The 13248-nt window shown below is 33.7% G+C and overlaps 2 protein-coding genes across 3 annotated transcripts; one reads left to right on the forward strand and one right to left on the reverse strand.

Annotated features, from left to right (window-relative positions):
* Window positions 1–574: 574 nt before the first annotated feature.
* On the forward strand, window positions 575–1141 carry LOC121128852 (uncharacterized). The gene has a single exon (XM_040724451.1). It carries the CDS (start codon window positions 575–577, stop codon window positions 1139–1141), a length of 567 nt encoding a protein of 188 aa, XP_040580385.1.
* Window positions 1142–6477: 5336 nt separating this feature from the next.
* Window positions 6478–12935, reverse strand: LOC121129156 (nose resistant to fluoxetine protein 6). 2 transcript variants are annotated; one of them, XR_011783542.1, is made up of 10 exons: window positions 12611–12935; window positions 8968–9263; window positions 8651–8880; window positions 8323–8590; window positions 7935–8260; window positions 7683–7880; window positions 7488–7617; window positions 7223–7430; window positions 6946–7108; window positions 6478–6885 (listed from the first exon to the last, which is right to left on the reverse strand). XR_011783542.1 is itself a non-coding variant. In XM_040724836.2 (10 exons), exons 1-10 carry the CDS (start codon window positions 12831–12833, stop codon window positions 6580–6582), a joined length of 2328 nt encoding a protein of 775 aa, XP_040580770.1. In that variant the 5' UTR covers window positions 12834–12934; the 3' UTR covers window positions 6478–6579. The 2 variants fall into 2 exon arrangements, 1 of the variants encoding a protein (XP_040580770.1); XM_040724836.2 differs by having other exon boundaries at window positions 6946–7088; window positions 12611–12934.
* Window positions 12936–13248: the final 313 nt, after the last annotated feature.

Here is a 13248-nt window from a genome sequence, read left to right on the forward strand (position 1 = left end):
ATATATTCCCAATTTTCAATAGGCGTATGTACATATTATTTATGTTCAAAGTATAAACATTTGTATATGAATATGTGTAGCTAAATGTTTTTACAATAAAGTTTTTTGGCTTGTGAATAATCTTAGCTGAAATATTTTCTATTTTTTTCCCCCAAAAAAGTATAATTACATTCAAATATGAGTATAAAGGCAGATTACCAGACCTATCGTGCATGTACACGTTTAAGTGTATATACAGTTTTTATGACTGGTACGGTACGGGGCTGTATCGCAGTTCGGATCGGAACGACTCTTACAGTTCGGTAGGTTTTGACCTTAGGTGGGGTATGTATACAGGGTCCATGGAAAGTCCTGTTAAATTAACTTTATATAACATAATGATGTGTAAGGTTTCGAGATATTATGTTTAAACTCTGGTTGCGCCGAAACTAGATGAAAACAAACAGTTTTGAATAAAATAACAGTTTTGTTAACTACATTCGAAAATAAGAGAGAGGCTATAAATAAGGAGTACCTGATGTGCCAATGTAGACCATCCATCTTGAGGAACCAGAAAAGCCTGTAGGTTAACCTTATGCTCATCAAGATAACCATTGAGAGCTATGAGGTAACTCAATCTATTAAGAAAAGACCAAAGTCAAAAAGGACGCCTGGAGTCGTCAAGGCAAGGATTGCAAGAAATCCCAGGAGGAAGCTCACCATGATGGCCACGGATTTCAACATGGGCTCAACAATAATGAGAGACCTTACACAAGATGACCTTGAGATTGATCCCCACAAATTGAAGAGGCAACGGCACCTGTCACGCAAGATTGAGGCTAAAAGACTACAGAGAAGTCATGCCATTCTTCAGAAGCTGAGGACTGGCAATGTTTCCAACATTGTGTCCTGCGATTGTAAGATTTTCACTATGGAACAGACTTTTAACCCTCAAAATGATCGGATTATAGCCAAAAAAGGTGAGCTGGGAGACCATAGAGTGCAAAAGCAAGGGAGGGTGATGGATTGGGGGCCATCAATGAGACAGGGATGTCCCCCTTGGTGTTTGTACTGGCAAAGTGAAGATCAACACCAAGGAGTACATCAGTGCCATTCTGGAGGAAGCCTTGTTCCCTGTGCCCAACAGCACTTTTATAATTAGCCATATACCTTCAAACAGGATGGTGCCCCCTCCCACACATCCAGAGAGACGTAACGGTGGTGTGAAGCCAATTTGAGTGGCTTCTGGGATAAGACAGTCTGCCCCCCTCCATGGGGTGGGGCAGACTGGCATGGATTGCCTAGTCTGGAGAACAGAGCCTGTGTGGCCCCAGTAAGAATTTTTTAAAGGATCATGCCTTGAGTTGAGATACCTTAAACAGACCATGACATTAAGAGAGTCTCAAAAAGCGTGTGAATAGGATATTATTAGGAACAGGAATGATGGATGGATGCGGGTCCAAATATCCAATTGCTCCGCAGGAGAGATCCATTCAATTGAGCATGAATGAAATGTCTGTCAACACAGTTCCAACTCCTCTCTTCTATCACCTCCCTCCCTCTGCTGACTGCTAAGTAATAGAACTCAAAGTCCTACCTTCTAGGGTCCATAGGTTTTGTGAATAAAAAAGAAGTTGCCAGTCTCCCTTATAAAGTCCCAGATTATAATATAGCTTTATTATATACAAAATGTATTATTAAGAATTTTAAAAAATATAATTATGTTGTAAACTTCAAATAACATACAAAAAAAAATACATGAACAAAAAAAAATTGTCTAGATGAGAAGTCGATTATCTATTTTTGTCAAAAATTGCCAAATCAAAATTCCTTAAGAAAATAGTTTTGTACTAATTTTGAACAAAAAAAGTAGTTAATGGCATTTATTGGAATTGTAAAGAGGAACCTAAGCCTACCAAGATTGATTTTTTTTTGTCGAAAAAAATAAAACTCCATAATTATATTTCATTTTTCCAATAAATGGAAAAATTATGTAAAAAGATGTACTGGAAATGAAAAATAATTTTGTAGGGTTTAAAATTTTGTTTCCAAAATGAGTAGTTTTGTAGCATTTCTTCTTAAAAAAAGAAAATTGATGTTTTATGAATAGGAAAAAAATGAACAATTATTTAGAAAATGACAGGTATTTCAGTCAAACATGAATATTTATTTTTCCAAATTTATAAGCAAACAAATTTACAGACAAATTTGTCCATCCTTTCTTTTCTACGTTTCCAATATTCCATTGGACACCCAATTTTTGCAACTGAAAAAAAAAACAATATTGTGATTTTAACTGAGTTCATTTTTTGACCATAACTTTTTGGATTTTGAATAAATTCAGAAAATGTACTGATTTGTATAGTTGTTCTTTGAGACGTTTGGTGTTTTCTGTGTAGAATAAGGCCCCTTTTATGCCCTCCCCTCCCGAAAATCAGCAACTCCATTTTAGTTTTACCAGGTTCAAAAGTATTGATAGTGCAGTAAAACAGCTGACAATAGTACATAGTAAAAATTGTTACATGAAATATGGAAGCTACCATTGTGAAAAGGGATCCTGGTGACACTGTAGAAAATGTGTAATCAAAGTTGTAATATAATTTCAAGAGACATATAAATATAATTGAATTCATTTAAAAAATTACAGAATTTTAAAGCCTTTTTTTTAAACAATATGCAGATACATTTGTCCTTATATGTAGGTATTTACTTGTATGCATTTAGTACTTTAAAAAACAATAAGTAATTTATTAAATTGTTTGAATGCATTAAGGTAATGATAAGATTACATTGAAATACATTTTGACTCAAATAATCATATACTGGGTGTTAAGAACATTTCACTTTTTTTGGCGGGTTTACTTGAAATTTTGCTAGAATTGTACTTATGAATGCTGAAAAATAGCTTATTTGATGTTTTGTCTTCAGCATTAATCACAATCTAGATTTGAGTTGGGAAGGAAGAGCAAGTGTTGAAGTTGTACTTTTCTTGGCATTCCGTGCATTGTCTCCTTGATGGAGGCAATCAGAGAGTTCATGATGGTATTATAGGTATGTTCGATTTTTCTTTAGATTCAACGTAGAACTAGAACAAACTAATTCAATAGATTCAGTTCCGGACTTCTGAAGACCATATTTCTTTCCCAATCAAGTCATAGCAGTGCTCACTCAGCCACTTCAGCGACCTGTATGAGACCTGACAAGATGTGGAGTCTTGTTGCATGTCCTGAATTGGGGCACCAGTCACGCTTGAGACTTCCTAAATTTCAATCTTCTTCTTGTTGTGGACAAAAATTATTATCACAGCACAACGCCGTACTCTTCTGTAAATTAAATCATCTTTTTATCAAGCTTTTTTGCCATGATACCAAAAATTTCACTCAAGTTTTTTTAATAAAGTAACGCTTCTGCCAGCAATAAAAAAGAACGCCATCAGATAGCTGCATCATGAATAAAAAAATCTGGCGTACGCATGATATGATCTTAACGCCCTGTAGTTCAGTAATATATTAATAATGTTAAAATAACTAGGAGAGATAGTTTAATAAGTGAAGCATTGTTTAGCTCATGTGCTTATCAAAATGCAGTTTTATGGCTTCTTGCCTCTTTAAAATTATTAAAATGTACGTATATAAATCAAACTGATTTAAAGGTTATTTGATCATTGAATGAGGTAATTTCATTTATTGACAGGGGAATCAATCACGATTATTTTTGGGTTTTAATTCATTTTGAAGTATACAAGATTTTATAGGAATTGGAGGAAATGGCTTTACTTTCCTTCCATCAATAATAGCGGTATATAAAAACCTATTTGATAAATTAAATTAACTGGATGGAATTGGGAAGGACAATTATAACAATTATATGGGATTTATGACCGTATAATGACAGGGTAGAAAAAAGTATTTATTATCTAAAGGTAAAGTTTATAATCCAAGTTGTCTGAACACCACTTTTGTGCCTTTTTGTAGTGGTGAGAAGGGGCACCATCCTACTGGAAAATGGTTCTTGATGTGTCAGACAACCTTTTCCTCTTCAGTTTCTCAGTACGAGATAAAGCTGACATCAGAGACTTGCTGAGGATCTCCGTTAAGTAGTTATCGGCCGTCACAGTTTGGTTTCGTGGAATCAGGTGAAGATCTGACACTGCCTAGTGGCTGATAACGGCTCAAACCTGAATTTTCAGGGAAATTTCACAGTTGGAGTGGGGTTCCACATCTCCCTTAGCTCTTGCCCAAATCCAATCTGTTTGGGGATTTGGGGCATGAAATAGCTCAAATGGACTTTCATCCCTGAAGAGGATACATTTCCAGTCATCTGCAGTCCAGTGTTTCCGCTCATGACAGAATTGAAGCCGGCCTTCCTTTGGTTTCCTGAAAGTTTGGGGTGCAGACGAGGTATGTATAGCAAAGCATTCAAAGAGTGTCTCAGCCAGTTGTGGACAGATGACTTGGATATTGGATAGCCCTTTGAAGTCAATTTTGCTGCAAGTTTCCTTGTGGATTGCTTCTTTTTGGTCAAAGATTTTGATATCACCAGTTTGGGAACTTTGTTAATTTTTTTTCTTCCTGTCTCGACTCTTCTGATTTGCAAGGGTTTGCCCATCCTTCCTTTTCTTACACCAATTCTCAATGGTCCTAACAGGAATCTGTAACCTTTGAGTAACGTCTCTCTGGTTTGGTTCACCCTCTATCATGCCAACAGCCTTGGACCTGGCCTCCAAAGAGTGATCTCCCACCATTTTGGATATTGAATTTCAACTAACATCCTGTGGTATTTTCTGAGCCCTTTTATACTGATGTATGATGCAATCATAGAAAATTATTGCATCAGAAAAATTTGATATTGCCTAATGACTGTGTATCAGCCAAATTTCATCTTATTCTGACCAAAAATATATTTTTTTTACTATAAAACAGACATTTCTCAACACCATCAATTTCGGAGATACTGAAAGTTTGACAATTAATACTTGAATTATTCAGAGAACGCTTGGGAGTAAGTGGTGGGTGGATGGCCAGATTGGATTAAAAGCAAGCTCTTCCGCATAAATTTGACTCGTTGTGTAGGAAGAAAAATGTTTAGTATTACACCCAAGAAAATAATTTCCACAGTCAGTTATAGGGGTGGAAACATTAAATTATTGGGGGTGATTCTCTGCTAAGAGAACTTCGATGCATTGTTTCGTTATATAATGTTTAAATTGGTTACTTTCTTTGTCAGTGGGCAAACTTACAAAATCGGCATGGCCTCAAATACTATTTTTTTATTACTGTGTATTGTTGCACAAATTAATCAAATAACAAATAATAGTTATTTCTATTTAGACTTGAAATATGACAAAATGTATGAGTTTCGGTAGCTTTAATTTCAAACATGGTTGTACTTCATAAGACTAGCATTATGAAAAAATTAATATGATATTTTTAATTCAAACCTCTAAGAACTACTTACCAAGTGGTCCATAAAAATCTGAACACTTTTAAATTTTAAACATCAATAAGATATAATTTATTAATTAACAATAGTATTTCAACAAAATTTGTACTAAAAATAGATGTGTGTCTGAGCTCTCTTAATCATTAATTTAGCCAGCTTTAACGGCACTGATGGCTTTCAGGCTTTCAAGACCTGGCACCCAGTGCAGATGTAGTACGTTTTCATTGATTCCCAGGGCTGGTTGACAATGGTTTTGAGGGCATCTGTTCGGATGACGGACACGCCAGGCCTTCCTCTGGAAGTACACCCAAAATTGTAGTCGAAAGATTTGGAATCATGGATGTAGGGGGCCAAAAGTGTCAAAAAAGAAATCAAGATTACTCAAAAGACTCATTGAAAAGAGTCTTCCAACAAGAAAGAGCTGGTGGGTATTAAAATGGTCTCTCTACCCTCAAGAGACTCTTTTCGCCCACTTTTTTGATAGCTCTCCGGTTGTTCTGGTGTGAAACACCGACATATCTTGTATGGGCCCTCATAGACTTGAGGGGATCGGGCCGGGATTTTTTCTTAAACTTTTTCGAGTCCAGTTTGGATTTTTTGACAGATCCTTTCTTCCACTATAACGTTGCGTATTTGCTGAAGGCGTAAATGGTGGTCCTAGAGACCCCAATTCCTTAGAATGCACGAATGGAAATTCGTAGATCACGTTCAATAGTCTTTTCCGCGATTTTTACGTAAGCTATAATGCTCAAGTTTGTATTGTTTTTTATATAAATGTTTATGCTTTCATTTATTGAAATATTAATTAATTTCAGTCACACAATCTTCATTAATTATTGAAATAATAAGTGTTCATATTTCAATGGGCCACCCGGTATATCATATTATTATATAATTTATGAATTATTTTTAAAAAGAACAGATAAACCTTTTTTTTTTTTACTTCATTTTTTTTTTTAATTTAACATTGTATGTATGAACATACTTTTTCTGTATATAATTTTGTATAAATATTTATAAAAAGATGAGTAAGGACAAATAAACAATGGCAATGGGTCCTTTATGACGTCTGTTCTTTAATTGTTTTAAATTAATAATAAAAATCATCCTTCATTTCCTTAATGATATGTGTTTAGAACAATTATTATAAACTTATATTTAGTTTTCAATGTTGGTAAGGTCTGTTTTTGAGTGATTATTTTGTGGAAGATCTCCATTGTCTACTTGACAACTTGGCTGTTGAGACACGTTATTCAAAGCCAAGTTTCGCTGCTTTTTAATTTCACCTGGATCTGTTGTATTTGTATTCTTAGGAAGAATTTCATTCTCCTTCGGATTACTTTTCTTATCTCCTCCTCGACCAAATATAATTTTCTCTATCCCAATGAAAGGTGACTCAAAAAGTAAGGAAATGATAAAAGAGAACATCATGGTGATCATGATATGACCAAAAAACCAATAAATCTAAAGGACAAATTGTGAAAATTATATCAACATTTTTTTTTTTTTTTCAATAACACTTACCATGAGGGCCTGATCAAAATGAAAAGTTTGCTTTCGAGAAGCATAGAAATAAGTTTGAATGTGGACATGAGTCAAGTACATAATGTAGCTAATCCGGCTGATGGGGGCCCATAAATGGGAAGATAAAAAGCTATTGACTAAACCTGTGAGTAAAATAAAAGAACTTCAAAAAACCTCACATTATGAAATATGTATCTAGAGCCAATTCTGCTGAAAGAAGTGATGCTAAAGATTTGTATTTGTAACTTTCGGTATATATCCCTATGTAAATGCTCACCTCCATAGCCTTTAATACAGACAAAGATGACCCAACATATCATAACTCCCCAGGCTGTCCTAGCAAAGGCGCTATAAAATGTGGATGCTACTACAGAAAAACATCTACTATAGTAACATTGTAAATCAATCGGCCAAATATAGTAAAGTCCAAAAATAAGAGTCAAGGCTATTGCTGTAGAGAGAGTCCATCCGACCAGCACAAAAACCTATCCAAAAAGTTGTAAATTCGAAATAATTTTTTATTAACTTGTGAAAAATATCACCTTCTTTAATTTGAAATGGATTTCATTTTTATCCATTTTATATAGGAGAAACCCAAAGAGTAAACCTATGAAGTAGGGTCCAGTTCTGTTCCAGGATTTTGTATAAAAGCCAGTAGTCCAATCCGGATCTCTAAAATAAATTCATTCATCTCCGTAAGGATTAGAAAAACAATTTTAATGAATAATTTGGATTACTTGATAGAAAATGTAACCATAAATGGATACTCATTTATGGCTGTGACTGCAGCGGGAACAGCTGCTGATAAGACCATGGCGATACTAAAGACAATTCCTCCAATTTTTTTCCCTTTCCACAATGCCCAAACGATGAATGGACTGATCAGATACAATTGAAAATCCACTGCCAAGTACCAGCTCTCTCCCATACAATTCCTAATTGAATATAGACTTACATATGTTGCTATTGTTGATATATAATTTGCTTACTTATTTGCATTGATAAAATTATTAATATAAAGGAGATTGGTCCACCAATTGTTATCACATCTATCGACAAGATCGTCTGCAAACTTCCGAAACGGCCCAAAGCTCATTTTGAGAGGTAATGTATGAAAGACTAAGATGAGAATGGCATAGGTTGGAGTAAGTCTTATGTAACGATGAAGATAGAGTGCCAGGGGATTAAATTTCCCTTTACTCTTATCCAAAAATTTGAGAAAGAGATAAGCCATTAAAAAACCTCCGATTGTAAAAAATGTATCTACAGCTAATTCAGCTGACAGAAGAATCAAAAATGGGATTTCGAAGTAAATCTAAGGGGGAAATGAATATAATTTTTAGTATATTATAGATTTGTATGCAGTTCTTTATTTACGTCTAAATAATCAAAATGATTCATATTGCTAGTGAGAAAAAGAGCAAGATAGTAGGAGTGAGCTAGAACGACCCAAATCATGGATATACTCTTGATTCCAAAGATGGAGCTAATGCTGTTGTTTGTTGGAGGAGCCATTATTTTTTGAGCATTAGTGTAGAATGAGAAACAGATAATAAGACGTATGAAAATATTTCTACTTTTTGGGACAAAATAGTCCAAAAACGATCCAATTAAACCTAAGCTAAAGGCTAGAACAATCAAAGCACTGTTAAGAGAAAAAAAACATTTTCAAACAAAATTTTTAACTGAAGAAAATATCACCTACATAGCAATATAATCTCCTATGTTCCACTTGTAGTAATGTGAAGACGAAAAAATTTCTTCATTATACACAAAGTCTCCAATGACATATTTACGAGGAAATTTAGTGACACCTTCATTAGTAGCAACACTTATTGCATGATTAAGTAATTCTTCGAGGGATTTCTCAACTTCTTGAGCCCTGCATGTTGAGGGCATACAAAGACCAAAATACACAGGCTGTAAAGTTGTGGCCTACAAAGGGATCAACGATAACAAAGTATTATTGTATCACGTTATTTTGGATAAACTTTTAAATATATATACGACATTATCACTTACTAATATTAAATCTTGTATCCAATAGTCATCATCCTTAATACCAAGCAATCCCCAGTCCATATTGTAATCCATATGTCTTTTATATAATGTTGCAGGCGTAACTTTAGGTAATAACTTCGATAATTCATTAATGCTGTCAAATTGATCATCCATTTGAAGAAGTAGAGGAAGCTGTGCCGTCATGAACGTTCCAATAAATCCATCTCCCATAATAGAAATACATTCATTGAAATCCCCCAGAGCATGTACATTACCTTGAAGTATGCCAGAGGAAAATTTTCCATTTGCATCCAGCACTGAATTATAATAAGATATTATATATTTTTTATAATTAATCAGATCAAAAGGGAAATCTTTCAGCATGCAGTTTTTTAGTAGAATCCTTTTTTATATTATAACAGGGATATAAAGATGGCTTATTAATGTTGAATTTCTTACATCCTAAATGATATTTACTCTCAAATTCAACACCAATAATTATAGCTTACTATTATACCCAGCATATACCGAGTGGAACGTGGGAGGGGGAATATAAATTTGTAAACATGACAATTACAAAGTTTACTAGATTGTTTTACTAGAATCTTCTTTACAACTAATATTAAATCTAATTTTAAATAATACAAATAGGCAAATATTTTGTTTAAAAAATAATTAATCACAGATAAGATGTCTTAAGAACGCAAACAATGAAGGTTTTTCAAAGTACTGTTTTTTGAGATAGCAAGGCGGGTAGGGAACAACCAGGACAACCGATTACAATGGCAAAAGGGCAATGAAGTCGATGAAGGAATGGATTGGCATCCTTTATTTAAAAGAACGCCTAATATAGTGAAGGAGTTCCCTGTTTACGTTGTAAAAATAGATTTTGTATAACAAGAACCTACTAAAAGTTTGATCAGTTCATTCCACGGGTACGCCATACCTTCCCAGATGAGAACTACTTATTTCTTACAACAGGATGATACCCATATCACAGCTTAATAGCGACTTTAGAACTTTTGGAATACAATGTACATTTTTGGAGCAAAGAGATATGGACTCCTTACAGCCCGGATCTCAGTCCTTTGGACTATGTCCTCTTGTCAAAAAATGAGAAGAAAGCCTGTAAATTTGCAGAGCCAAAAAATGATATACTAAGGAACGGACTAAAAGAATAACGGGTCCGGATGTTCGAGGTCTAGTATATCAAGGGTATCTTCAAGAAATAATTACTAGGTCAAAAATATGGAGAATAGGGTAGATGTTTTCAACTACTTATGCCTGGTGCTTTGAGGCAAAAAATATATATATTAAGACGGGTATAAATAAATTAGAAATGCATGTGAATGATTTTCTTCTTTGATGAAAGATTTATTTTTGTGATGAATAAAATCAAAAAGTTGCATTTTTGAAGTCGGCCTTTTATTCTAGATGAAGTCAAATGAACTCGGAGACGGTAGACATCAAAAAGAGATTGATTCAAACTATGTAGAAGAACACTAATGGTGAACTTGACCACGATTGGTGCTAGTGACGACCTCCAACATGTGAGATGTAGCTGTGACTCATTTTCTCCCACTCCGTAGTGACGGAGGACTTGAGATGGGAAAGTTGCTGCGGCGATCTCGGCAGGCTTTGGTCTAAGCTATCCACCAGATGCTATTGTCCAGTGTATTGAAATCCGTACTCTGGGGTGGTCAGAAGTTAATTAAAAAGACTCCTTCACTTGTTCCTTCGAATTTGTTGATGGCTTTCAGTCAAGATCATGTCCTCGATCCTTATTGACTTCACCCAGGAGTCTTAACAGCCTTCTACACAGTAACTAGTCAAGAAACTTCTTCTTTTTTTTTTTTTTTTTTTTTCAATGTTAGTTGATCCCGAGCTACTTGACGATATCCTAGGTGTTATGGCCAATGCAGATCAAAGTTGCAATCTTCCATATTTTTCTTTCCCTTTTTGTTCAGAAGTGAGGTATATTTGTTAGCAATATTTGCATGGAAAATAAAAATCACACCTTTTCATTCATCCGCCCAATGTATTATTATTTTTCTCAAATCAGATGATATTTTAACTCTAAATAGCATCAACAAGATTTAGGTATAGGTATAGAAATAATAAAAAAAATGTTATTTTAGATATTTTGATTAAAATTTGAAATTAAATGCAGTCGATTATTTATTGTACATATTTATCTAATATTAAAAAAAAAGTTAATTTAAAATTGATCGGATGATGTCATCGTTCCATATTTCTATGGGAATGTATCATCAGAATTGTTATAAACTAATTTATCAAGCTTCCATATCATCAATATAACTTTCTTATTGGTTCTGAGTGAAATGGTGTGCCATATCACATAGTAAGAGTGTTTACGACAGAATTGTCAGAAGAAGAAAAATTGTATTGATCAATCAGTTATCTATAGGACCTCATTGGCCCGTTTAATATGAATATTCTGGTGATACATCTAGACATTAAAAAAAACCAATGAATATTCAATTTTAAATGGAATATTACGAACTCAAATCAAAATGTATCTACACAAAAAAAATTATCCTTGTCATATTTATAAGTCTTGTTGATTACATTAACAGCTGAAAAAGGAATATGATTTCACCAAGATGAAATGTGATTCACGATTTGATATGCTACATCTTAGGCAAAAGTCTGTTACGTTTTCCAAGATCATCTACGGTGTTAACATTTTGGAATGTTTTGCAAAGACATAGGAATATGTCATCTTAAACCTCTCTGAGTTATATATTGACTGTGAGATAACTCAAGCTTCTGTAGAGTGCATTAAACATCAAAACAATCGTATTATTGCCATACCTTATCGAGGCTTTACAAACCTCATTTTGTCTCCAGCTGAAAAGTGGTTTACTTACAGAGTCTGTACTTGTACACTTAAAGTGTCTTCTATTATGACCCCAGAAGAGCGGGTTTTTTCTTTAAAGTAGATGAGGAGACCACATCTCACATTTTATATGACTGCAAATCTCTCCGGGAAGCTTTTTGCGTCGTTGCAAAGGAGGTGTAATCATCTTTTGGAAGAAAAATTCTGAGGGACGCTTTTTCGCTTTGACGTACTCAAAAAAATCCTACATCATACCGTTATAGCGAAAGTAAAATATTACCTACATTCACTTAAAGCAATTAATGACGGCACAAATGTTCCGTTGGAAAACATTGCGACAGACTATACTAGATTATTACTCCTTGTTTTAAAAAAATATATACATTTAGCTTTTAGTTCCTTATTTGGTTGTTTTTATATGAATTTTTTTTATCGCTACGTATTTATTTAGGATTATAGACTGTTATTTTGGTTATTAGTGATTTTATTTTGTTAGTTTGTTAAAGTTGTACCGAAATAAATTATAACTAAAGAATAAATTCTTTAGTAATAGAAATTTGATTTGGTGTTCAAAAGTAAAAATCTATAATCTCCATGAAATATCAAATTCTAAGATGTCGAAGAGAAAACCTTTGCAGCATTTGATATTAAATGACCCATTTAAATGTTAGTGCTATGTAATTGCTATACATAGCACTAACATCTTAGGGGCCAAAATAAAGCATTAAATACTATAAAAAAATAGATCTTTGACAGAAAAAAGTAAAATCAACCTTTTGTTTTTGAAACATTTAAGTAACTTACTTCGCATAGCATATTCCTCATAGGGTGAAACCGTCAACCCCTTTCTCACTTTGCCCAAAGAGTCCATACATTCTGTACTTGTATTACTATCTGTCTCCATAATAGAGTAAATATTTGACAAATCAAGGATTTTTAAGAGTCTGTGGTACATTGTAGGGCCCTCAAATCCATGAGCGAGATGGGCATTTAAAAGGAAAACAAGCACAAATTTAAGTATCACCATTTTGATTAGTTAATAGCCACAATAAAAATTTATCAATGAATGAACATTATACATGGAATAAAACTCATGACCCTTTGAGCTCGTCAAAATTACTAATATATAGACTCTCCAAGATGATAAGAGTATTGTTATTATCTCATTTGTCTACATTATTTACTCTAAATTACTGAGTAATCAATTTATGTCAAGAAAGAACGTGTCAAAGTATTAATTTTAAATTAAATAGTTTATAAGTTTTAAATCATTTTTTACCCAACAATTGTCCGTACACATATTGGATAAGGATCTCGAAATTTTAAGGTGGTCTCAAAATCAGACGAAAATGCTGGCCCATACAACATTTTTTGATAAATGACGTCAATATTGATATCATACAGTGACAACATAATCAGTCATCCATTTTTTATAAATATAA

This window comes from Lepeophtheirus salmonis, chromosome 14, assembly GCF_016086655.4.
Source record: "Lepeophtheirus salmonis chromosome 14, UVic_Lsal_1.4, whole genome shotgun sequence".
Classification (NCBI taxonomy): Eukaryota; Metazoa; Arthropoda; class Copepoda; order Siphonostomatoida; family Caligidae; genus Lepeophtheirus; species Lepeophtheirus salmonis.